The sequence below is a fragment of the Phalacrocorax carbo genome, chromosome 9 (assembly GCF_963921805.1).
Source record: "Phalacrocorax carbo chromosome 9, bPhaCar2.1, whole genome shotgun sequence".
NCBI lineage: Eukaryota > Metazoa > Chordata > Aves > Suliformes > Phalacrocoracidae > Phalacrocorax > Phalacrocorax carbo.
The window spans coordinates 15,508,841-15,535,628 of record NC_087521.1 but is presented as its reverse complement, the minus strand read 5'-3'; the positions used below and the strand labels follow the sequence as shown (position 1 = coordinate 15,535,628).

Genomic DNA, 26,788 nt, shown 5'->3' with positions numbered 1-26,788 from the left:
ACTCCACTTTTGTTTCCTGATTACAGCAACATAAGCTTATTTAATGTATATTAACTCCTAGTACAAACACAGACTAAAATCACACATGAATGTTTCTGTCTTATGTAGCTGCAATGGCTGATGTAAAATTTGATGAAAAAAGTGTTGTCTTCATTGTAAAGTGCCATGGATACTTCCCAAAAATCTTTAAAATTTCACAGAAAAGTGTCTTACTGTGTCTTACTACTCTGAAGCGTTTACCTGCTTTGTCAAATTGCTGTCTACAGCAATTTTTTGATTGGTTTGTTCAATTTTCCCTTGTCCTTTCATGTAATAGAAACCTGTTTTCTTCCATTAAAAGGATGATTAATTTGTAGATCGTGTGTAGTGATTTTTCAGTAGCCAATCTTTGCATTCTTTACAAAAGATGCTGTATGATGTCTCATACATACACAAAATCCAGGCAGAGGGGATTGAAAGCAGGGCTAAGCAGAATTTCCTAACTCCCTGCAATACAAATCCAGTGCTCTTGTTTAGAAGCGTTGCCTGTAACGAGTTCACCTTTGTGTGAACACGCTTTCTTTCTCTTCATATTAGCTTGTTCATTGTCCTAGCCCTTTTCACTGCATGTCATTGTGATACTAGCTTACTTTGGCAAAACTACAATTTCTTATGGACATGGTTGAAATAAGTGATCAGAACTAAGGAATCATGCTAGTATTTCTTCTACTCATCACAATCAAATCAAGATTCTTTGGCAATGAATCTTACCAGTGTCTCTGAGCAGCTGAGCTCAAAATATAGGATCACACACAGTGTATCAGAAAACTTCAAGCTGTTTGTGTTCCCCACCTCTCCATAGCGGCCTTTCTTCTGTAAAATGAGGATGTACTTACCAGTAGGTCTTTTAAAAAGTGGAAAAGGCAAAATAAATACAGAGTATTTTAGCTTAGTAAGTTGCTGTTGTAAGAAGAAGGTATTAAGCTACTTGAAAAAGCCATCTTGCTCTTCTGTAAGAAAGAATTGAAAGGAAAAAATAGGACAGATTCACTTTCAGTCTGTGACTAATGATAACCTTCAGTTTCTTGAATTTCTCTTGCCTTCACACAAGAGTTACTAATTTAGTAGCCATGGAAATTTGGAAAACATTGAGAAGCTAAGTGGAATGCAGTCAGCTGATGGTAGAATTTAATGTTGCACTAAGCTGGCTGAACTTACTGAGCTCGCATGGTTTAAACAATATATTAAGAATACAGTATAAAGTTGATTCCAAAACAATATTTCCTCCTTCTTTAGACAACAGAGAGCATTTAATGGCTTCTATTTAGTCAGGCCTAATTGGGGTTTTGCATGGCATACAGTACTCTGCTGTCATGGCTGTTACAAATGGAACAGAATGTTCAAAAATAAGTAACAGACGGTTGCTAATCTGATTTCAGTGATCAGGCTAGCCTAGTCTAAAAAAACCCCTTTTTAATGCTTGCCTTTCTTACGCTCCCTTGGAACTACCTCAACTGCACTGTTGTTTAATTTTTTTTGGTTTACTATTTGCCAACTGGGAGTGTCTAAAATTGATCGGTGGAAGGGTGTAGGCTTGAGGATATCAAAGTTCATTCTTTCTGATAGTTTTGATTCATGGTCTGTGCACAATGTAGTGCTTCTGCTATACAAAGTAGACAGATATTTGGTAGGTTATAAGAAAAATGTATGTTTTAAAAAAGGGAGTTCTTCTGAAATTTTTACATTGACTATTTTAGATAAAATTACTTGTGGAATTAATCTTTCTCCTGTTATGGTAGTCTTTCTAACCTTTCTTGTAACACAATTCTTTCAGCTTCCTTGCCAACATTAATCTCAGACAGGCATTATCTAATCTTATGTCCTAGCCTCTTCATTTTAAGGAGCAAAAATGAAACCAAAGTTGAATGTTCCCCTAAAAGCAGGTTTTTTTCTTCCTTTCTTATGATTCATTTGTCCCCACTCAATCTTCCTACTCCTCTGTAGTCTTGTCAGATGGCTGTAAAATACCTGTTGCTTAGAAGCCCAGGAAAATAATAATTGCTATTTGTATGTGTTAAAATGTAAGAATTACAGCACTAAAGGAGGCCAGAAGCTGGCAGAATATCATGAAGTGTAACAGCTGTGATTTTTCAATGAAGAAGGGCTGAGTGGTAGTAGATAAAGAGGAAATTGGGGAAAAAGAAGGTAAATGTAAAGTATAAAAATAAATGATAGAGAATACCAACTGAAGCAAAAACAAAAGAGAAAGCTAGAGGAAAACTAAAGATAAATGTTATGATGGATAGATGCAAATATTTTAGGACAGTTTCCCTGCCACAAACAACCAACCATCTAGTCAAACACAGCAAACAGATGTAACGTAAATTAAGCACATGAGAAAAGTAACATTCTGTATGTTAAAATTTATGTAAAGAGAAAGCCATTTTGTACTGCAGATGCTGGTAGAAGCACCTTGCTAGTTTAAAACCTCTGTTCTAAGATAGCATTTCTGGAAGCAGAATGAAAAGACAAATTTTTTAATTATTCTTTAAAAGATTTTATTTTGTTATGTACACTTAATACCTAAAGTCTCTCATCAGCACAGAAGGAGATTAATATGTGTAACTCCCATTAGTCTTAATAGGAGTAAATCCCTCTTCAGTGATGCAACAAAAGCTCATTGTATTTCTAAATTAGTGTTGAATTTTATTTTGTTTTCTGTTTAGTTTTCAACTCTTAGTATCAGTATGAATGATAACTTTCAAGATGTTTTAACAGAATTACCTCAGGCTGTTTATGATAAGAATTTGGTAGCAAAATTGAGTATTTTATGAACTGATGCATTTGTGCATTATTATATCTTTTCATTTCAAGAAACTTGAGTAATTTGGGTACCAAGCCAAGCTTTTAATCTTATTTTGGAAGGTATGGCAGCTGGGGACTACTTGCTGCAGTGCTAATAAAGGTTTAGAGAGATTTTTGTTTAAATGGCCTTTTTAAAATTATCTTCTTTTTTTAGCTTATAGACCAAATTACTTTACTCACCAAAAAGCTGTCCTGTATGGGTCTAGCCACAAATAGGAACACTGTGCTTCAGAATTTATTTAATGGTTTAACAAAAAAATGGAAAAACAACTTCAGGTATTTTGATATGAGAAATCAATGAAGTTTGAATTTCCTCAGTGGCAGGGAAAATGGATTTAATTTTTATTACCACTTACTTGTGGAGCTTCAGTGGCTTAATGTGGACCATTCATTGATGAGGAATTCATCATTCACTGATGTCTGCCCTGCGCTATGCTTTGTCCTGAACCATGGATGTGATGTAAATAGGAAAGAGCATTTTCACAACTTACTGTAGTGGCAAAGTGGTTTTCTGCAGATATTTCATAGTGATGAAATGGGCCTGAAATTCATAAGCAAATTAATTTGAACCTGACTCTAATATGGGGAATTCTGAGAATTCAAATCAGTATTTTCCAGCACATGTGAAATCACAGCATATACCTGTATGTGTGCTACTGCATGTTTTTTGTTAAAGTTTACAGCTTCTTGATATTAACAGATAAAAGTTATTTTTATTTGGCTGCCATAGGATGTGAAAACGGATGCTGAAATTTCTGATATAGAAATGGCTGCTCCCTCTTCTAGTTGGCGAACTCAGACCAGCTTTTTGTCCAGCTCACTGCTCTCAGATTCAGGTTGTAAGTATTGTTTCACAGAAAAAATCTATAAGTAATGTATTTTCCTCTTTTAAAGCTGTTTTACTTGAAAGAGTAAGACATGCTATTTTTCTACAAGAAAATGCTAGAGCCATCTTAAGAGTCTTCCTGTGTTTTAGCTTTAGATACTGTATGGATGCCTTTGTTTACGAAGTAGTTCATTACATCCCACTGATAGTTGTTTGGTTTTTTTTTAACTGGGACATACAATATATTCTGCTTGTCATCCAAACCTATGCAAAAAAAAGAAACAAAGGGCTGCACTTGGATTCTGAATCTCTGCATGAAGAGTCATACCTGTGTAAGCTGTGTATCTTTTCAGGGACCAGAGAGACATCCTCAGACAACGATTCTTTCCCAGATTTTTCATTTGTACCAGCTAGTCTCATGCGTGTGTAGCAAATAACTGGGAAAGTTGAATTCACTAATTCTGTTTCTACTTCAATAGTTGTTTTTAACTATTCCTTCTGTCCCTTAGTGCATATACAACTTGAGGTCATGCAAGGTCACAGGATCTTTGGTACAGCTAGGAACTGCTCAGTAAAAGACAAGACATACTAGATCTTTATCTAGTAGAGGCACACCTTTACATAAGTGTCAAAACTGACTTCAAAAAAAATTTTAAGTTTTTTTTTCTTTGACTTAGCAGCACATGGATGTCAGAATACTTTTCTTCAGAAGGATATCACCTTCCATTTCTTTTCAATATAGCCAGTTTGTGTACTGGGAACCTATTCAGTAAGTTGCATTCTTTGTAATGGAAAGTTCTATTTCAGGCTTCATTGCACATTCAAACCTTCGCATCTTCGAATGAGTGCTGCAGTACATTACTGCTTACCAGTAAGTCCTGAGTTGATCTGAGACAATTGGTTTCTTCTCAGAATCTGTGGGTTCTGATTAATATCTTTTTGCAGAGCATACTGAATAACAATAGTGGGAATAAAGCATGAGAGCAAATGCCTCCATCTCATCTCTACTTCAGGAATGGTTTCCCCTAACTCAGAGCTGTTTTTCCATTTTCCCTAACCGCACCCCAGTCAAAGTCTTGCAAGTGAAAGTAAAGCTCAGCCTGGTTGGGGTATAGAAAAGAAATAACCCATACCTTGCAGGCATGTTGGAATAGATGACCTCCAGCAGTCCCTTCCAACCTCAAGAACTCTGTGATTCCAAGACAAAAACTTGCTGAAATTTATAAGCATAAATGTTCCTAAAATATTACAGTCTTTCTATATTGCTTAATGTGAATGCAAGTTGATAGGACTTTGTTACTTTAGTACTTTTTAATCAGTTTTAGGCAGTTATCAAAGAAATAGGATCCATGTGATCCGAATACCAATCTGATGAACCAGTTCTGGGTATTTATTCTCTGATTCAGCTGGTTTTTTTACCAGCACTAAGCTTTCTGGAGGTAAAAAAATACGTGATGGATGAAAGACAGTAGTGATTCAATGTTACAAAACATTTGCAAAGTCTTCAGCATTTGAGGAAGGCTCCTTTTGAAAACATGTTCAGACATGGCTGAGGGACTTTTTTTTCTTGCTCAAAACTTTTAGGAAGGTTTTTTCCACATCATAAATTAAGCTGGTCTTCATATTTCATATTTTCCAAATCCCAGAATGGTGCTCAGAGTATTTTTTGTTTTCTTCTTTTGCCCAGATGGTAAAGAGCTAATTTAAAAAATAATAATAATAATAAAAAACCCCAACAAACAAGCTAAACCAAAAAACAAACAAACCCCAAAAAAGTAAGAAAACAGTGAATATGTTTCACTTTTTCCTATATTTTTTTTTAATGGAAAGGAGCTGGATACAAAAATCTTTAGAGTTTTAGTTTCTTACATGTATTCTATAAAAATCCATTAGTCAAATTTTCTGAGGCTAAAACAGAGAAGTAGGTGTAGAATATTTTTTCCTCTGATTTGACTCTGATAGAATGAAGGTGGTGTTCTAATTTCTTACTTTGCTGATTCTTTTCTCCTAAAAGTTAGCACTGTTACATGTTCTTTATGCTTAGTAAAGAAGTATGAGAACAAGTCAGGTGCCCGTTGAAGATGCCTGATGTCATTTTAGATGTCCTAGAGCATGCTTCTAGCTGACATTGCAGGAAGGCATAGGTTTCCCATAGGTCCCATCACATCTTTCGCAGCCCTTGGTGGATGACTGTGGTAGCTTATGGCACGAAGGTATGTGAATTAGTCTATAGACTTTGGTTAGTGACTGCAGCCTTTGTGATTTAATGTTTCCCCACTCTTTCTCTCTTCAGTTCATGAAACCTTACAGATTATGGAGTCAATAAGTAGTACTAGAAGCTCCCTTCCCAATGTGAGTCTCTTACGACTTGTAGAGAGCACCAGGGAGGAGAGCAGACATGTTTGATATAATTTATCTGCGAGGGGAATCCTGGGATTTAAATTTTAAATTGATTGAAGAAAGAGGGACAAAAAGTATGAAAAAATATAGGAAGGACAATCTGCTTCTGTATATATATTTAGTAAAAAGCTGCCAATGTAGCAGGCAGTTAAAAGCAGAAGTAATTAACACTAGCATCCCCTTTTTATGTCTGGTCTTCATGTTTCTGGTATAATGTCTACAGCTACAACAGCTTTTCCATAACAAACTATTTTAAAGATGCTGTGGGAATGTGCTTTTATTTCTATACCCATTTTCTTAGAAAGGAAGAAGTTAAACTGAGAAAATAATTTATACAAGGAAGCATTCATTAGACATGGTTTGCAGTCTGTATTATTATCAGACCAAAATGGTTGGTCTAAAAAGTCCCTACTAGTTGTTATCTAAAGAAAAATCCTCAGAAATTGTTTTTCATGGCCACTGTATTTTTCTTAAATTTTGTATTACAGAGGTCCCTAGAGTTACACATGCTTTGCATTAGCTTTGTGAATTGGGTCCTGCCTTTCTCTTTATATAGTTCATCACTTCAAGATTTTAACCTGGACCGTTTCCCAGAAGCCATATGGCTTTCAGGCTTTCTATTGTTGTTGGGAATTTATGTTCCAGAGCTTCATAAGCTGTAACTTTACAGAGAAGAAAACAGCCACCAGTTTTCCCAACTTCTGTGGCTGGGATCACAGTCTTCTCTGACCCTTTGGCTCTGGTGATATACAACACTCTTGTGTCAACATGGTATATAGACGGAATGGTTGAATCATGGTTGAATAAAAACAAGTTGTCCTGAACGTTGATTTTATTGTCATAACAATTAACTCCTGCAATGTATGCTGGTGTCTGTCTTTATCCCTCTACGTATACTTTGCAAAATGCAAATTGATTTAGTTTAGTAATGAATTTTCTTTATGTTTTTTCACTTTACTTTGAATGCTGACAGGAGGTACTGCTGAAATAGCATACAGAGGCATAGTTTTGGACCAATACTTAAAACTTTATGCTGAAAAATGGTAACTCACTGTTACACTGATTTCATTCTCCTCTGAAAGTGAAAACATCTCACTCCTCTTAATCAAACTGTGAAGACTTGCTCCCTATTAATAACTTGTGGATATACTGCTACAGTTTACTGGACTATTAAAAAATTGCACTCTGGGTATTTATTACAAACAAGCAGGAAGGACCCTTTACTTACATGGTTATGATATAAGGAAGGCCATTAGAAGAAGGGTATGTTGTATAAGCTGATACCCACTTTCCTCACCTTAATTTCTGCCTTTTGTTAAATAATTGCTAGATGCTTGGATATTTGGGTTTTTTTCCTCCAGTACTTTATCAAAATGTTCTGTCAATTCATATTGTCTAGATTTTGATGCAGCGTAGTGTATTTAGACATAAGTATTATATGTGCACCCTACTGTGAAGGTATATGCACAGCATGGCATCCTACGAACACCTGTTCAGTGTCACTTGTTGACTTTAGTCCATAATAGCGGTAAAGATACTCCTTCAAGAATTTTCTGAGTGGTTTGTTTTGTCTTATTTAAACAAAAATGCTGGAAAAGAAGTATTAGGGGAATTATCAAGTTTTTAAAAATGCAGTTTACATTTCTTCTGTATAAGAAAGCTTTTGGCCTGTATTATGTAGTATTAAAATCTGTTTCTTTACAAAAATAATTCAGTTTCTCAATTCATAGCATTATGAATATTGAATATTTATTAATACCATATTACTTGCTATGTAAATTATAATATTGTATAATGAAATATAGGTTTCATATAAACATTGATTGTCAGTCAGCAAAATGTACGTGTCTCTTTGAAGATGTTTAATTACTTTTTTTTTCTGAATTGTTTCTAGCACTTACGAAAAGAATGGTTCCTTTTGATACAAGTGCCACCAAGGAAGATTCCATTGATGGTGCCATCAGTGAAATGAAGCTGCAAGCTGAAAGAGGGAAACTGTAGAACATTTTACAAAAACACCCCAGCTGTCTCTGTGGTAAATTCCATTCCACTCTTTTTTGGTTTTGAACAGTAGTAATTCAGTCTGCTATAAGAGTGATGCACCCTTAATGATTCAGCTCTGATTTCAACAATGATTTGGTAATATTGCCAAACACTTAAATGAAAGAGCATCAAGTGTGAGTCTAATGAACTCTTGTTATAAGTTATGTAACTTGTACACCAAAGGTTTTCTAGGATTATGCTAGTCTCCTGTATTTGTTTCTGCAGTACTCCTAAACTAAATTTATTGTATTCCTGAAATATAATGAAAGACCTGTGACATTAACCTTTGCTATGACCTTATTTAACCCTGTACAGGAATTGTTCTGACATTTTTTGGTTTTATAACATTTAATAACATTATTAATAATGAAAAAATATTCATAAATTGCCTTTGTCCTAGTATTTATTATGAGAGTCATTATACAACATTGTGCAGACACATTCTGATTTTAGGTTCTTCAGTTTACAACAATAATTTAAGAAAGAAGTGATAAATATTAAACAAAACCAAATTTCCTCAAAATTAGTGGAAATTCATATTGTGATTTCAGCTTCAGCATATATCTATTATAATCTGTTTAGAATTACTCTTCTGACCAGAACAGTTTTATCAGATGACCTCTGGTAAGGCACTTAACATCACCTGAATCTCACCCATCTGTGTTAAGCATGTTGAACAGCACTGCTGTGAAAATTATAATAGCAGGGTGTAATGATAATTTATTTGTTTTTTTAATTCTCTATTAGAAGAGATGCATCATATTGATTTTTAAATATTATGGAAGGACAACATTGTACAGTTGTATTTGTTTGGATACCTCTATTCTAAACAAATTGGTACAATTCTGAGTTACTGTGGTCTCAAACAGCACATCACAGCAGAATTTTCCGCTGTCAGAAAAATTGCAAGTGTTTCTGATGTTCCTTGTTTTATCCTCCTCTCTAGCACTTCTGGTTGAATCACTGCTAATGTGCCTTAAAAAATTTGCCAAATCTATCAGAGTACAGTAGCAACATGATCACCACGGGAATGTTTTTGTTTTGTAGGCTTCTTTCATATTTAGGAAGCCTGCTTCTTCTTTGAAACACTGGGGGTTTTTAGTACTATAAGTGTCCCAGACATAATTCACAGGTCATTATGTGCCACCTGAAAATAGGATTTTTATTTTTTTTTTTTAATTTTCAGAAGAAGTGTTCTGAAGTCCCAGTGGGTTCTCTGGACAGTCCACTTACTTGACAACCCACTTGCATTCAGCCTGTTTAAAACAGAACTTCTTGCTGAGAACATCAAAATCAGATAAGAAAATGAAAAAAAAAAAAAAAGTTTTCCTTTTATTTTTTTATACATGTAAATTACTTAAAATTTAAAACATTTCTGATTTGGTTAAAGGTTTTCTTTACCTTTTGCATGTGTATAATGCTGTGCATTGTAGTGCTGGCATTGGCTTTTTGCAGACTTCTGGCACATCTGCTCATTCAGAAGGGCAAAAAAGCAGAACAGGCACATCCATCCTGTCTGATCTCAACAGCAATGACAGGGCCAAGACACAAACATAAACAGACTTCTACTCTGAAGAAGGCAGGACAAATAGAAACCTGTTTGTGTCTACAAAGGGTGTGGATGTCATGAAGCAGTGTTTAGCTCAAGCCACAGTTACCATAAACTAAACTTACTATAAGTGTATCCAACATTTGTAATTTATTTTTTTAATTAGATCAGAGCATAGCTGGAAATATGGCGTTTAAAATACTTTAGCTGCTTTGTCTGGTGAAACATTAAAAAATTGTAAAATAAAATGTCACCAGCTTGCAGCCTTTATGATACCTACAAATTATGGCTGAAATTATAGAAAGGTCATTTTAAAATATATTATAAAAGGGTAAATTATGCTGTCAAAACACCTCATGTTGTAATGAGGTCTGATGCATGGATTGCTGATGGATAAATGTGTGCCCAACCCACTTTACTGAAGTTGAAATTATTTTTGAGGTAAAATGCCTGTTGGTAAATGAATGAGGCTTTAAGAGTCTCAGCTGAAAAGTAATACACAGAAAAATAATGTCCTCTCTTTTTCCTAAGGAATTTGTAAAAATCTGGATACTGATTGCTCTTACAATTTTCTGTATTTATACGTTTTTTTCCTCATTTGTAACTCAGACATCTGAAATATATTTCCATAAAACAGTATCGCTACTGCTTTATAGTGTTAGAAAACTAAGGATAAGCAGTCTAAACTCCCTCATTATTATATCAAGTATTGAATTGATTTTTGTGCAATGCCAGACATAAATGTCTACTAGGTGAATAATTTTCGCTTTAAGAGTTTAAATATGCTCAGTGTTTAGAATATTTGCCTTTGGCCTTGTGGCTGTGTTTTCAGCAGAGTTTTATATCCTTTTTTAAAATTTTCTAAAAGGGCTGAAGGAACAGAAGGGAAGAAGTCAAACCACAAAAAAAAAAAAAGGAGGAATTTTTAATGAGTAGGCTAACGGACTCCAAAGCCAGGAAACTCTTTCTTAAATTTACCCTCTTGGCATGGCAGTCCAGATAGCGCGTAATATTTGTCTCTCTTCCACCTTTGATAGAGGTTCATATTACAAAGTGAATTTTGTTTCCTTTTTACTGAAGGCTAAAGTTCCGTTCATGACATTATGTGAAACTGTCCTTTTGTGGTTTAAGAAATAATATTCTTTCCATATTGGCCTGAAATAATATTCCTCTGACCAGTTTCAGTTTTTAAAGTAGAAAACCAGATAATATTTTAATAAAACATTTTGTATATTTCAGGTCTAAAAAATTGCTTTCCCTTCTGGTAATCAGATTTTTTAAATGCTTTTAGTGACCTGTTCCTTGATTCATGCCCAAAAAAGTAGTTTTCAATAATCAAAAAATGTGGTATCACACCTGAAAATGGTGGTTTGTTTCTTTGTTCTGTTCAGCATTTGGTAAATCAGGCAACTTTGTATGTATGTACTAAGTACGTACAGATTTGACAAGCTAGTATCAGGCATCCATTTTTTTAATGCTCTCCTGAAATACCGTGGTTCACTATTGTGCTTTCAGAAATGCACTGGCCCTTTATTTCAGCTTCAAATAATTGTCACTTGAATAATCTTTAAATTACGAGCCTTTCAGTTCCTTAATGTTTTACGGCAGACTTAAGAGTACTAATTACTTTTGAGATGGTATTTACTAAATACTCAAAAGAATTTATTTTTATTATATAATTATGTCATCCTAAGAAGAAACATCAAAATAAAAATAAAGCTTAGTCCAGGATAAAAAAATAAAATTTTACAGTGTAAAGCAAAGCAATTTTCTTTAAATTTCTTTTCAATTTTTTGATGGAAGCCAGTCTTCAGTGACAGTGAAAGTGCTCCTCGGATATTCAAACTTCATCCACATTTTAACCAGCTATCCCGCCAAAGTAAATAAAGGAGATATATTAAAATTCCTTAGAACAAAGAAAATACTATTCTCAAATACACTTTTTAACTAAGGAATCTGCATATCAGTTCATCTCTGGCTTACAAAGCATAGTCTCTGCACTGTGTAGCACTGAATGGATTTTTCGTGAATGAAAGTGCCAATATTACCCTGAAAGTACAAAAGTAGGTATTTTTGTAACACTGATACCAGTTTTATGGCTAAAAATTAGTTAGTATGAAACCTGAATACTTTCTCATATCTACAACATGCAGAAGAATTTGTTCATAAATTTATGTGGGACTGCTTGTTACAGTTGAATTTTATCATGGCTCTGTTAAACTCCTCATGTTCAAAGACTGTTAGTAATATATTTCTCTCTCTCTAAGCCCTGTCTTCACCTCACAGAAGTAATTGATACTGAGGTTAATGTGGGCTGCAGGCCAGTATCTAGGGATGCAGCCTTGTCAAAAACGGATGTGCAGGAGGACATCACACCAGTTCCTGTGTTTTTGATCTAACTGTACAATTTAGAAGCAGATATAGAGGAAAACTAGTAGTAGCAGGAATGGAAAGCACCTCATGATTAAATTAAAATTTCAGAATGCTTTTATTCTTGGTGTCTTAATTTAAAAACTGCTTCAGAGCTAGTATTTACATCTAAATAAAAGTGATCCCTAAATAAGATTCCATCTTAGATAAATTATTTTCTTTACATACTAAAATACTTTCTACTCTAGCACAACTCAACTCTAAGCATGTCTAGGCTGCTGTGAGTATGAACTGTTTCGCTTTTCTATGTAGGGGACTAAATTAGATTTCAAATCTGAATAACATTTTAGTGCTTATGCAGAAGTACAGCAGAGCAGAATCTGATAAACTTGGTCTTTGAAAAATCTGTAAAATAATGCCTCTGGGAATCTCGACAACAAAAATGAGAGAGATTGCTGTGGTTAAAATACAGCAACATCCAGCATTTATCATTTCTGCTAAAAACAATAGCTCTCATGTTTCTAAAGCTGAAGTTGCATATCTGCTGTTTCTCAGGCTGTAAGAAGGAGATTTTGTTTTCTCTTGCCTTAATCGTGGCAAAATCCATAATATCATGACCCTTGAGAAAATATGCAATGATATTTTTAAAATTTCTAGTCATTTTATTTAGGTACCTACTTGGTGCTGTCTGGAACTAAATATTTTCGGAACCCAGTTGTTAACATGTTTTCACCGAAGTATTACATTTAAATACAAGAACTACATAACGATAGCTCTTTAGCATAATTCTGCTATCTTTATTTTAGGGACATGGCTTCTTAGTAGGTGTTTTGCTTGAATACGTACAGCAGTTGTTCCTGAGTTGTCTGTTATCTTCATTTGTCTTCAGACCAGAGTTGTTTTGATCTTAGACTGCTTTTCTCATCTGCCATCTACAGTGCAGTAGTATGTCAGAAGACATACCATAATTTCTTCACTTACCCCACATTAATAATTTTGGTAGCTGATGTGCCCAGGGAATTACACTAATTTGGATTTCAGTTGTTTCTTCTAACATAATCTCTTTTCATATGAATTCTGCTACTTTTAAACAAATAAGTGTTTACTAAAATAAAACCTGCTTGGTAAACTGACTAACATCAGATCACATGCTGCCTAATTTTAAAGGTTATCCAACAGACAAAAGTAAATGTGTCTAACTACGTTTGTCTAGGTTTTCTAAATCATAGAATCATTAAGGTTGGAAAAGACCTCTAGGATCATCAACTCCAACCATCAACCCAACACTACCCTGTCTCCTAAACCGTGCCCTGAAGTGCCATGTCTACATGATTTTTGAACACCTCCAGGGATGGTGACTCCACTACCTCTCTGCGCAGCCTCTTCCAATGCCTGACCACTCTTTCAGTACAGAAATTTTCCCTAATATCCAATCTAAACCTCCCCTGACACAGCTTGAGGCCATTTCCTCTTCTTCTATCACTAGTAACTTGGGAGAAGAGTCCAACCCCCACCTCGCTACAACCTCCTTTCAGGTACTTGTAGAGAGCAATAAGGTCTCCCCTCAGCCTCCTCTTCTCCAGACTAAACAACCCCAGCTCCCTCAGCTGCTCCTCATAAGACTTGTTCTCCAGACCCTTCACCAGCTTCATTGCCCATCTCTGGACACGCTCCAGCACCTCGATGTCCTTCTTGTACTCAGGGGCCCAAAACTGAACACAGTGCTCGAGGTGCGGCCTCGCCAGTGCCGAGTACAGGGGCACGATCACCTCCCTGCTCCTGCTGGCCACACTATTCCTGATACAAGCCAGGATGCCATTGGCCGCCTTGGCCACCTGAGCACACTGCTGGCTCATGTTCAGCCACCTGTCAACCGACACCCCCAGGTCCTCCTCTGCTGGGCAGCTTTTCAGCCACTCTGCTACCATCAATTCAACTATCAGTTTGTAGAGGAAAATAGTAAAGGATAGAGTTTGCTGCAATAACCCTGAAATATTATTGATTCCGGGCAGAAGAAGAGGCTACAAGTAATTTAGGGGATCTGCCTAAAAGCTTGGTCTAGAACCTAAAAACAAATCAGATGAGAAAGTATATTTCTTCAATGTGTCAGTATCAAATTGCCCTCTGTAGAAACAGTTGCTGACGTCTAAAATATTTCTGAGAAGCGATACCAAAATTTGCCAAAGATGATCGTAGAATTGTTTAGGTTGGAAAAGAACTTTAATATCATCAAGTGCAACTGGTCACAGAGTATCATTCTGCAAATGTGGATTTCTGTGTCACTCACAATGTTAAACAAGCACTGAACTTGAAAGCCAGCCCAATTTATGTTAAGGCATTAGGATCTTCACAGAAACCACCAGTGACCCAGTTTTGTGCTTAGTGTGGAAGACGATGAAGATGAGCTGTGTTTTACTGCTGGCCAAGAGAACAGTTTGTGTCTGTGGCATAAGCTATTTTGTGTACAGAGCTCAATGACTGCACCATATTTAATGAGGCTTTCACTGCTGGGTGCAGCACTGACAACACAATCTCATCCAAACAGCTGCAATCATGAAGACATCATGTAGCTGGCAGAATTTTTGTCATATGTTTTGACTAACAGAATGTCAATACATCCATCAGAAACCATGGAATTGTTTGTTTTGTCTTCACTGGAGGGGTTTCCAGTGCAGTCATAAAGCTAGAAAATGCAGAAACCATAGTCAGTGTGAGCTACAGCATAAACAGTGAGGCTCACTAGCCATGCAATGTGAATCTGTTAGTATGTTGTCTATTGGTTGGTTAGATGTCTGTAAATTAACAAAAAACTAATCAATAAAGTTTAAAAAAAGTGGGACGAATTATTCTTATTTGGTAGATAAGAAGTCTCTGTGAAAACAGAAAGGTCAAGTATCAAAGTCACAGAACACTTCATTTTTCCAGAACGTGAGCAATTTCTTAGACTTCAGTAGAGCAACAGCCTTTTATAGACTACCTTTGAAGCCCCTAAATATATTAATCAACAGGCATCGACCCCCCTTCATGTCATCTCTTACTGTAAGAGACTTGCTCACTTTGATTTAGGCTTAATTATGTCCCATACTTTGGGAAATTCTGTTGTGTACTGTGCACTGAATCTCAGACCTGAAATAATTCCATTGGCGATAACTGATGTGCTACATATGGAGTGCTGGCTGGTACAATGTATTTTAACAAATAGATCAGATGTTCAGATTTCAGCCTTGCCATTACATTACCAGAATACAATGACAAATAGATAAACATTTAGACTGTAGGTAAAAGTGTCCATTCGGTGTATTACTGTGGTTTTGAAGGTGAATCACTTTGAAGCTGATATTTCTATATATGCTTATTAGCATATGCTGATTTATTTTATTTTATTTTTTCCTTGGAGAGTGTGAGAAAAAAAGTGTTAGTCAGTTTTGAGCTCTGGAACATGTTTTGTCATTTTATGCTGCCTGTTTCGATTTAATTCGGGGATAACTAAAAAAGTAGCTAATTCTTGATACCTCATTACAAGCACTCCTAATTAAGTTAGTTGATGCATGAGTTGTTTTCCTCGAGATCTTTTGCTTTCATTTAATTTGATTAAAATACAGTGGTTTTTACATTTACTATTCTAAAACTGGAATAAAATTAGTCTTGTGATCTAGCATTTAGATTGGGAAATTCTAAAACTAAGATTGCCCAGGTGTCTTATACACGTGACACTGAACATATTACATCACATTTCCCAGTCAGCTGTTGCTACTGCAGTCCACTGTATAGTGACCGTAAAGCATCTGCAGAATTTCAATGAATTACACAGATGCAGGGTGTCTCTGTACTGGTGTGAAGTCAGATAGGTCGGTTTAATATCTCTAAACTTGTACCTGTTAATGTAATGGTGGTAGGCATAGTGGAATGAAATTCCTCAACATGCAATTATTTCCTGACATAAAGTCCTTGAAAGATCTTTGCCAGTAGTTAAGCAAGGAGACCAGCTCCTGATTTAACATAAAAGGCTCCCCGACCACATTGCCGTATAAGCTCAACTCAGCAGGATATAAGGGACATCTGTGTGCAAAAATATGTGTCTGTCTTTTCTTTGTTAAATTTTCATCTTGTTTATCCTTTCTCATGGGTTTCATTCTATGTGTATGTATAAACATGCTGCTACTTTTCAGTCCTGTAAAAGGCACCAGAGAAGGCAGCATGTTGAAGCTGACATTGTTGTAGTAACCAGAACTATTGAGTTTCCTTCAAATGTGATTCCTGAAATGTAAACGTGTGTTCAGACCTTTACTGCTATGCAGACGTCATCCGTAGTCCTGTTCACATAATTACATTCCTTTCTTATAGACATAGACAGGCGTAAACATGTTCATATACTGTAAAACTTTACTGGTCAGAAAGAAAATTAGTCCTTTATGCTTAGAAATCCTGACTGCACTAAAGCTAGCAGAGGCCTCATCTCTAATATTGGTGGAGTTACAATTGCACACTGAGTTTGAGAAAAGGAGGAGAAATATTTTCTCAGCCTACTTTCATTGCATTTTGGAGACCTGCAAGTGTACAATATGTGCTGGTCTGGGGAGAAACAAATACTTACTGAAAAATCCAGGATCTTGTAAAAATAATTTCATAACAAACTGTAAACATTTGGAATAATTTGGCACTACCTCATTTTTCTATTTTAGATTTCCTTTTTCAAAATCTGAGAAACGGAATTTTGAGTTGATTTGGGCTCTGGTATAAGTACTTTTGATTTTCAAGAAAACTAAACCAAATTTAGTTACATAATGAAAACCGCTGTACTTCTGAATGGCATCAATACAAGCTTATGAAATTTGAAAAATTTAGAAATATTGCTGCTCTTTGTCCACTCTAATATGGGCTACTACTGCATTTTCAAAATAATTAAACCTCAAAGGAGAGTTCATCTGTTAAGGTATATCAATTGTACTTCATGCTCACCACTAAATGTTTTGTTTCACATCAGTTTTTCAAGAAAACCTAGTAATTCATTAAGTACCTAAAATGGGAATCTTCATACGTGGAGGCACAAGCTAATTATACCTTACATCTGAATACCAACACTATTGATATACTTCCTTTTTTTAACAAGAGAGTCACAAAATAAAACCAGTTTTGACTATTTGTTAGACATTCTCTTAATACATTTTTTTTTTGTCCCATGATATTTTTGTTCCAAGATAGCTTCCCAAGGTGTTTGCATTGCAGTTTTTTCTTTTTCTGCCATCTTCAGGGCGTGCAAGGGGGAACCAACTCAGCTGTCTTAAGAATTGCATAATGAATTTTTAAAAATGCAGAATCGTAGAATCATTTAATTTTGAAAAGACCCTTAAGATCAACCATTCCAACCAAATGACTGCTTGACTATTGCTTTGAGTGAATCTCGTGGATGCACATAAAACTAAGTCTAAAGTTTGCATTTTCGGAACACCTCTTGCAGGTTGAGGAGCAAAGCATTGTAGAAGTATAACAAGATAAGCTTGTTACCATGTTATTCCGAAGCACAGGTCCTTGTCAACCTGTGAAGTTGGTGCTACTCACTGACACGTGTGAGGTCTGACTCCTGTGTCACACCAGCACACCAGTTTTATTGTTGGGTGGCTGTGTTGACTTAAGAGTGGCTATGCCTTATTTATACCAATATGAAGCCAGAATCAAATCTCATGTATAAAGCATAAGTACCAATCAGAATACAAAGTGCTGAGATCATGTCAAGTGATTACAGTGCGAAGTTTATGAAAGCTGTCTATTGTGCTATGAGTATGTTGCTGCAGACTGGTAGCTTGACGCAGACTCTGCAGGTATGTTTAAGTTTAGTCAAGGCATTACATGGAAAGTTCATATGTTAATTTAATGTCAACATTTGTACCTACTTTCTGCAATCTGAATACAAAATGTTAGCCAATGAGGCAGTAACAAAAATATCAGAATTCATTACTTTTTACTGACTTGGGACTTACTCCAGGCTATTTCTGAAAGCAAGGTTGCAAGTGTTTATTGCATCTCAGGAGATAGTTAGTACCTTTGCAGGATCAAAGTTGCTAGCTGTACTCATAATTTAAAGTGTAACATGAAACATTGTCATTTTTGTAAGCTAACAAAATAAATTATTTTTCCAAGCAGTGCATAGCATCTGTATTCATTTGCCTAACACTGCCAGTCTTTTGTAAAGACCCGTTTTATATGATTGATCTTTTTTCTTTTGTGTGAAATATAGATGTGTGATGTGGATTTATGCTCCTCGATTTTGCTTTTTAACTTGCCTCTAAGAACAAAAAATGCATTCTTGGATTTTTTTTTTTCTTTCTTCTACTATAAAATTTGTTTTAAAAGTAAGATGGTAGTTTCGAGGTAAGAATCAGTAGTTTTATTCAAAGGTGTGTGTTTAAAACACCTATTTGCATAAAAGATTTGTTTACTATTATGAACCAAAAAAAAAAAAATCTGGCAACATATTCTAGTGTTACAATAGGGGTGTGTCTTTACATTGGCCATGAATCACTGCATGTTTCCAGAGGTGTCCTTGAACAGGACAAGGCCTGTAATCTCTTACAGAGTGTGAATGAGGTTCATCTGACTGAACTTGGGTTTGTACAAAACACATGCCACCATCTAAATGAACCTCCCTTTGTAGTCAACAGAGTACCTGGAATCTATGGCATCATTTGTGTCACCCCAAAGCAAACACCCAGGGTTTGGTCAAATGAATTGCAGCGAGATGCTCTAACTATATTGACTAGTTCTCCATTTAGTAAAAAGAGAAACCAGGCAGGTACCTTAGGTGCATATGCCTGCATTATAGATACAAGTCAGGTGGGCTTCACCATGTCTACCCGCAGGGTGGGGTCTACCCATGTGTGCTTCATCTGGATTCTAGGGTAAGGTCTTTATTACCTTAAATAAAAGACACCACTGGAGTCAGTGGAACAGGATGCAGTTAAGCGTGCAAAGAGATTGAGCCATCACAGTATTTAATGGAACAAAAATCATTGTTGCTGGAAAGTTCCACAGAGCTAGATTTCTATGGAAGCATTTCATGGAAAAGATAAGCCTTGCATTATATTTTAAAATACAAAGTAAAACCAAAAATAAAATAATATGCATTGCGTCATTCCTTATAAACAAGTTTTCTAATTCTGGATTCTCAGGACAAGATGGCCAAACTACAGTTTCTTTATGTCCTGAGAAATCACTCATTGAAAGCCTGTAATTATTTTACTAATTCAGTTCTCCTCATTTACCTATTCCCTTTCCTTTTGGAGTTAAGAGGTTTTGCATGTCTTTTACATCGTTTTGTGATCTGCAGTTGTTTTATGGCAAACACCTTTTTCCCTTCTCAGACCATTTTTTCACTGCCCTTGGTGTCTGCAGGGTTGTTTCTCTCACATATTCTCACTCCCCTCTTCTGGCTGCAGTTGTGCAGCAGTTTTTTCCCCTTCTTAAATAAGTTATCCCAGAGGTGCAAACACCATTGCGCATGGGCTCGGCCTTGGCCAGTGGTGGGTCCATCTTGGAGCCGGCTGCAATTGGCTCAGTCAGCTAGGGGAAGCTTCTGGCACCTTCTCACAGAAGCTTCCCCTATAGCCCTCCTTGCTACCAAAACCTTGCCACACAAACCTAATACACATCAGTATGTTGGTTCTAATTTTTTGTGTAAGATTAAGGTCAGTAAGGTTGAAAAGGTAGCTGATACTTGACAGTGTCCTGTAGCTACGTCAACAGAAATCATGAACTTAAAAGTTTTTGTACACACAAGCAGCACATGAATAAGAGTAGTCACTGATGCCACAGAAACAGCATCAAGAACAAATTGTACTTGGAATGTTTTATATTTTATTGGAGCAAATAGATGCTATTTTACAGAAATATATTTTGAATACATTTTTCCATCAAAAAAAAAAAAAAGATGTTTGAAAGGAACATTTAGTAGCTGACATTAACTAATGATATCTTTTTATTGGATGTAAAAAGTGATCTTTGGCTCCAGCTACTGCTACCCCACTGCTAATCCCATTTTCTGGGGTTTTAGGGATCGGTTGGCCTAAAACTTATTAAGTTGGAATAGCTTTCAGCTGAAATTATTTTTTTAAAAAATGCAAAAGGATTTTGGCCATCACTTTTCTTGATAGACTTCTCAACAGTTTTTGCCAGCATCCATGATTTAACCTGGAAGTTCTAGCTAAATTTCAGTTTGATTTGTTACATACACTTTTTCTACCCTCTGGCATTTCACTGGGATATGAAATTCTTTCTTCATATCAATGTTGTGTTTTTTGCACTGCTTTCTCTGTGGGAGGAAGGATAGATCAGTCCAAAAGCAATCAGGGCAGGGAAATGCAACAGAGAACCTGACTGATATGAATGTAGAGCTGTCCTATACTCTATATACCTGACATAGGTATGTAACTTTCCTGTGTCTCACAGAACTGATTTCTGAAACATAGGGCCATTGAAACGATAATTGTAATATAACTATATAATATACACAATCTATAATAAAATCTATAATTGCATATGTTGGTCCACATTTTTAATCACATTGCTTATATATAAATTATATGGTCTTTCACTAGTACCAATGGAGAAGGAGCTTGAGGGTATTCATAGAATCATGGAAAGGTCTGGGTTGGAAGGGACCTTTAAAGGTCATCTAGTCCAACCCCCCTGAAATAAGCAGGAACATCTTCAACCCAACCAGGTTGCTCAAAGGCCGGTCCAGGCTGACCTTGAATGTTTCCAGCAACGGGGCACCTACCACCTCTCTGAGCAGCCTGTGCCAGTGTTTCACCACACGCATGGTAAAAAATTTCTTCCTTATATCCAGTCTGAACCTACCCTCCCTTAGTTTAAAGCCATTACTCCTTGTCCTATTGCTTCAGGCCCTATGAAAAATTATGTCCCCATCTTTCTTGTAAGCTCCTTTTCAGTATTGAAAGGCTGCAATAAGGTCTTCCCAGAGCCTTCTCTTCTCCAGGGTAAAAACTCCCAACTCTCTCAGTCTGCCCTCACAGGAGAGGTGCTCCATCCCCCTGATCATTTTTGTGGCCCTGCTCTGGACCCACGCCAACAGGTCCGTGTCTTTCCTTAGTGAGGACTCCAGAGCTGGACACACAAAGAACTGCAGGTGGGGTCTTGCCAGAGCAGAGGGACAGAATCACCTCCCTCGACCTGCTGGCCACGCTTCTTTTGACGCAGCCCAGGAGACGATTTGCTTTCTGGGCTGCAAGCACACGTTGTCGGCTCACGTCCAGGTTTTCATCCACCAGTACCCCCAAGCCCTTCTCCGCAGAGCTGCTCTCAATCCCTTCATCCCCCAGCCTGTATTGATACTGAGGGTTGCCACAGCCCCCAGCAGGACCTCGCACTTGGCCTTGTTGAACCTCATGAGGTTCCCACAGGCTCACTTCTCGAGCTTGTCCAGGTCCCTCTGGATGCCATCCTGTCCCTCAGGTGTGTCAACTGCACCACTCGGCTTGGTGTCATCTGCAAACTTGCTGAGGGTGCACTTGATCCCACAGTCTATGTCATTGATTAAGACAAACAGTACTGGTCCCAGTATGGACCACTGAGGGACACCACTTGTCACTGATCTCGATCTGGACATTGAGCCATTGACCACTACCCTCTGGATGTGACCACCCAGCTGATTCCTTACCCACCAAACAGTCCATCCATCAAATCCATATCTCTCCTATTTGGAGAGAAAAATATTGTGGGAGACTGTGTCAAGGCCTTACAGAAATCCAGATAGATGGCATCAGTAGCTCTTCCCTTGTCCGCTGATGCAGTCGCTCCATCATAGAAGGTGACTAGGTTGATCAGGCAGGACTTGCCTTTGCTGAAGCCCTGCTGGCTGTCTTGAATCATGTCCCTGTCTTCCATGTGCCTTAGCATAGCTTCTAGGAGGATCTGTTCCATGGTCTTCTGAGGCACAGAGGTGAGGCTGACGGGACGGTAGTTCCCCAGGTCCTCCTTTCTACCCTTTTTAAAAATAGGTACAATGTTTCCCTTCTTCCAGTCCCCAGGGACTTGACCTGACTGCCATGAGTTTTCAAATATCATAGAGAGTGGCTTGGCAACTGTATCAGCCAATTCCTTCAAGACTCTGGGATGCATCTTGTCAGGTTCCATAGACTTAATGTATGTTCAGGTTCCTCAGGTGGTCATGAACCTGATCTTCTCTTACAACAGCAGGGACTTTGCTCCTGCACTCCCTGTCTTGTGGTCCATCCACTTGAGAGGCGTGGGAAGAGAGCTTGCCAGTGAAGACTGAGGCAAAAAAGTTGTTGAGTACCTCAGTTCTCTCCTTATCTGTTTTTACCAGTTTGCCAGTTGTATTCATCAGGGAAGGTATACTTTCTTTAACCTTCCTTTTCCGGCTGACATACCTATAGAAGCCCTTCTTGTTATTCTTTGCATCCCTTGCCAAATTCAGCTCCAGCTGCACCTTGGCCTTCCTGATCCCATCCCTACACAACAGGGCAGCATCCCTATACTCTTCACAGGATACCTGTCCCTGCTTCCACTGCCTGTGCATTTCCTTCTTGCTCTTCAGTTTAACCACCAGGTCTTGAGTCATCCGTGCCAGTCTCTTGCCTTCCATTCCTGATTTCTTACAAATGGGGATTCAGAGTTCTTGTGCTCTATGGAAAATGTCCTTAAAGATCTGCCAGCTCTGTTCTGCTCCCTTGTCCCTGAGGGCAGTTTCCCAGGGGGTCCTAACGCCCGGGGTTAGGACTAACTCCTTGAACAGCTATAACTTTGCTTTCCTAAAATTCAGCATCCTGACTTTACTCTTCTGACCCATATGCCTCAGGACTGTGAATGCCATCAATGCTTGGTCACTGCAGCCAAGGCTGCCTCCAGTCTTGACATCTCTGATAGCTCACTTGCATGAGGCATGTACAGGCTAGGTTCTGTACAGGCCTATGTAACAGCATCCCCTCTGGCAGGACTGTCTATTACCTGGCTTAACAAGTTATCCTCAATGCACTCCAGGAGTCTCCTGGACTGCCTACAGCTCACCGCACTAATTTTTCAGCAGATGTCAGGGTGGTTGAAGTCCCCCAGCAGGATGAGAGCCTGAGAGCACGATGCCTCCTGTAGCTGGAGTAAGAAGGCTTGACTGGGAAGCCTGACTAAACATCAACCACGAGGTTCCTTTTGTTGGCTTGGGCTCTAATTGTTACCCATAAGCTTTCAACCTGCTCATGGCTATTCTTCAGAGACAGCTCTTCACAATCTATCCATTTCTTGACATAGAGGGCAACCTCTCTGTTACCTCCTTCCTCACCTGTCCCTCTGAACAGCTTGTAGCCATTGATAGACGCACTCCAGTCATGGGATTTGTCCCACCAAGTTTCAGTAATGGCAACTAGGTCATAGCTTTCTAGCAGCACAGTAGCTTCCAGCTCCTCCTGTTTGTTGTCCACACTGCAGGCACTTCAGCTATGCTGTCAGTCATGTCACCTTTTTAGAGGAACACCTTAATTCCTTTGAGGCATTTCACTGGTGTTTCCCTGTTTGATCCTATTACCTCAAGAGCCCATGGCTCATCTCTGGACGACTTCAGGTGGGCTCCAGTGTACCCAGCATGTCTCAAAGCAATAGGCTGAGGGCCCTTGGGCCCTTGCTAGTACCCCATCCCTCAAACCTTGGCATGCCATCCCATGGCTTGTCATGGGCAAGCCTGATGTAATCCCCTTCACCCTTCAAGTCTAGTTTAAAGCTCTGTTAATCAGTCCCACTAGCTCATGAGCAACAACCCTCTTCCCCCTTTGAGAAAGACTAATCCCATCCAACGCCAGAAGGCCTGGTGCTGTGTAGACCATCCCATTATTGAAAAACCAAAATTCTGGCAGTGACACCAGCCACAGAGTATTGCAGTTCCACTGTAAGGCATGGAGCCATAGGAAACCTGGCTTCATTAATTCCAGAACTGCTTGGATTTCTTACACCATTTTCCCTAAGATGAATTTGTAGTTGGTAATGTGTGAGTATGAACATGTTTTCAAGTGGTTTTAAAAAGAAGGAAAAAAACCACTACCCAAACAAACTATTATTTTCAAAGTCTTCCCACTGCTTCTGAAGGTCAAATATCAAGTACAAGTCCATTTTGTTTTAGTTTGTTTTTTTGTTTGTTTGTTTGTTTTATGTAATGTATGTTGGCTGGTATTTTTACCTTGCAGTGGAACAAAGGGCAGCCTCAAGTCTATGATACTGGGTTTTGCCAGATTTTTTTAAAGAAGTAAAAAAGAAAAACAACTGAAAAATTGTTATAGGTGTCGCCTCTATACAGTGTAACTTCTAAACTATTGTACATTTACCTTGCTTTCATCAACTTCTTAGTGATGTTTATTTCCAGTGTTTCGTATTTCCATCTGCAGCTTCCAATGAACATAGTGAAAGCAAAGCAGTTACATTACATTTTCAAATGTTTTTTGAGGTCAGTGCTTAGCTGAAGTCACAGGTACTCCAGAGAGAACATGATGGAATTTTGCCGGCACTTTATAAGAAGAAAGAGTTACAAAAAGAATAATAAATAGGCTTAGGAATTCATAATGGAAAAAAAATAGGCTTAGGAATTCATAATGGAAAAAAAATGCCAGGAACATCCTATTTTATGGGGTTTACATTACTAAACCACTTAGTTACGTACCAGGATCCCATTTTATTAAATACCACAAAAAGAAGAAAACTTACTACAGGTGCCTTCAAAAAGCTTGTAAATATAGAAATGTTGATGCAAATATTGTATTACTTTGTTTCAACTCATCTTTCCTAAAGACTGGGTTATTGTCCTGGTTTCGGCTGGGATAGAGTTAGTTTTCTTCATAGTAGCTGGTATAGTGCTGTGTTTTGGATTTAGGATGAGAATGTTAATAACACATTGATGTTTTAGTTGTTGCTGAGCAGTACTTACATAGAGTCAAGGACTTTTCAACTTCTCATACTGCCCCACTAGCAAGGAGGCTGGGGGTGCACAAGAAGCCGGGAGGGGACACAGCCGGGACAGCTGACCCCAACTGACCAAAGGGATATTCCATATCATATGACATCGTGCTCAGCATATAAAGTTGGGGGAAGAAGAAGGAAGGGCAGGACATCTGGAGTGATGGCATTTGTGTTCCCAAGTAACCGTTAGGCATGATGGAGCCCTGCTTTCCTGGAGGTGGCTGGACACCTGCCTGCTGATTGGAATTAGTGAATGAATTCCTTGTTTTGCTTTGCTTGAGCATGCAGCTTTTGCTTTCTCTGTTAAACTGTCTTTATCCCAACCCACGAGTTTTCTCACTTTTACTCTTCTGAATCTCTCCCCCATCCCACTGCAGGGAGTCAGCGAGTGGCTCCGTGGTGCTTGGTTGCTGGCTGGGGTTAAACCATGACAGTTATAGAATTCTCCCAGGTATGGCAGAAAGGTATTTCAGAACTACTGGAAATTGGGGATGGGGATCAGCATTAATTAGGGCAGTCTTGTATTGGTGGCCTGTAGCATGGCGTTATGGACTACTGTACTGTCCCAAAGTAACAGGGCATTTCTTCATTGCTTTTGAAGGAGGTACCAGTCTACAGCTGCTAATGGAGACCAGCTTGAGATGCATCCCCTGGCAATAGAGGTCTTATGATGGCAGAAAAATGCCCTGCAGGCTCCTTTACAGATGAAAACAAGAAGTTTATTCTAGTCTTCTTTTGGATACCTTAAGAATATGTGATCCTTAGGTAGAATTGAAAAAGCAACAAATACTGTCTGGAAAAGGCTGCCTGAAAACCACTGCTGGAAGCACCAATGGTTCTCCAGAAGACAGGATGACTATGAGGACAAGTCAATCACTTCTCTGACGCACTTGGCTATACACACCATTACAGCTCGAAGAAGATTTTTCAAAGAGTAAGGAAGGTAGGTTGTTATAAAGAGTGGGCAGATTGGTTTCACAGGAATTTTAGTGGTAGTCTCAGGAAAATGCATTTGTTGTCTTCAGACAGAAGCTCCAGCTGGCCCTAGGTCAGTAGTATGGACCTCACCTTATGCTTGGTGTATAAGGCGGGAACCCACAGAACTATGAAGTGGTGTTTCTTCCTGGCCTGGCCCTGTGTACCTCCCGGTACCTCAAATTCAGATAGGAACCAAACCAGAATAGAAGCCTGGGTCTACAAAAGATTCCCAAGAAATGTGGAATAAGAACAGTAGGCAATGCTGAAAATAAAAATTTGGATTTTATCTCAGGAGCTGAGAGTTCTGAAACAGTCTGTCTACAGCAATGTGCAAAGCAGTTAATAGTCGATTTTGTGATAACTTCCAAACAGGCACTATTACATATAACACTGAATCTAGCATAGACTGCTGCAACCAACAACAGTGACAGAGGTGAGTGCTGCTTATGATTTCCTTACCGTCCCTTGGAACAAACTATACTATGACTTTGCTAAGAGATGGTTCCAAAAGTTCTCCCCACATCTACCCTGTCTAGAAATGCAGTGTTATTTCTCTTAGTTTATTGTAAGCTCCAATCTGTGGTAGAAATATAATAAACTCAACCTTTAGGACATCCACTGAATACAGACATAACAAGATTTACCAGCATAAATCAAGTTAGGAGAATAGATTTTCAGATTTTATGGTTAAGTTTTTGGTCATTCTTTCAGAGTTCCTGTGAGTTCTCTCTTGGCATCTCATCTGTTGATCTTACCCTCAGGGCACGTGCAGCTTTCCATTTCCCATATCCTTTTGTCTTATAATC

The 26,788-nt window shown here is 37.9% G+C and overlaps 1 protein-coding gene across 7 annotated transcripts in view; it reads left to right on the top strand.

Annotated features, from left to right (window-relative positions):
- CEP128 (centrosomal protein 128) overlaps positions 1 to 26,118 on the top strand; it is a 143,639-nt gene extending 117,521 nt beyond the window's left edge. For 6 of the 7 annotated variants that reach the window (XM_064460504.1, XM_064460503.1, XM_064460508.1 and 3 more), the window contains 2 exons: positions 3,575 to 3,683; positions 7,965 to 18,172. In XM_064460504.1, the coding sequence (XP_064316574.1) occupies positions 3,575 to 3,683; positions 7,965 to 8,071 (216 nt within the window). In that variant the 3' untranslated portion in view covers positions 8,072 to 18,172. Of the gene's footprint in view, positions 1 to 3,574; positions 3,684 to 7,964; positions 18,173 to 25,605 lie in introns of those variants that run through there. The other variant, XM_064460506.1, reaches the window with a different exon arrangement.
- The last annotated feature ends 670 nt before the right edge of the window (positions 26,119 to 26,788 follow it).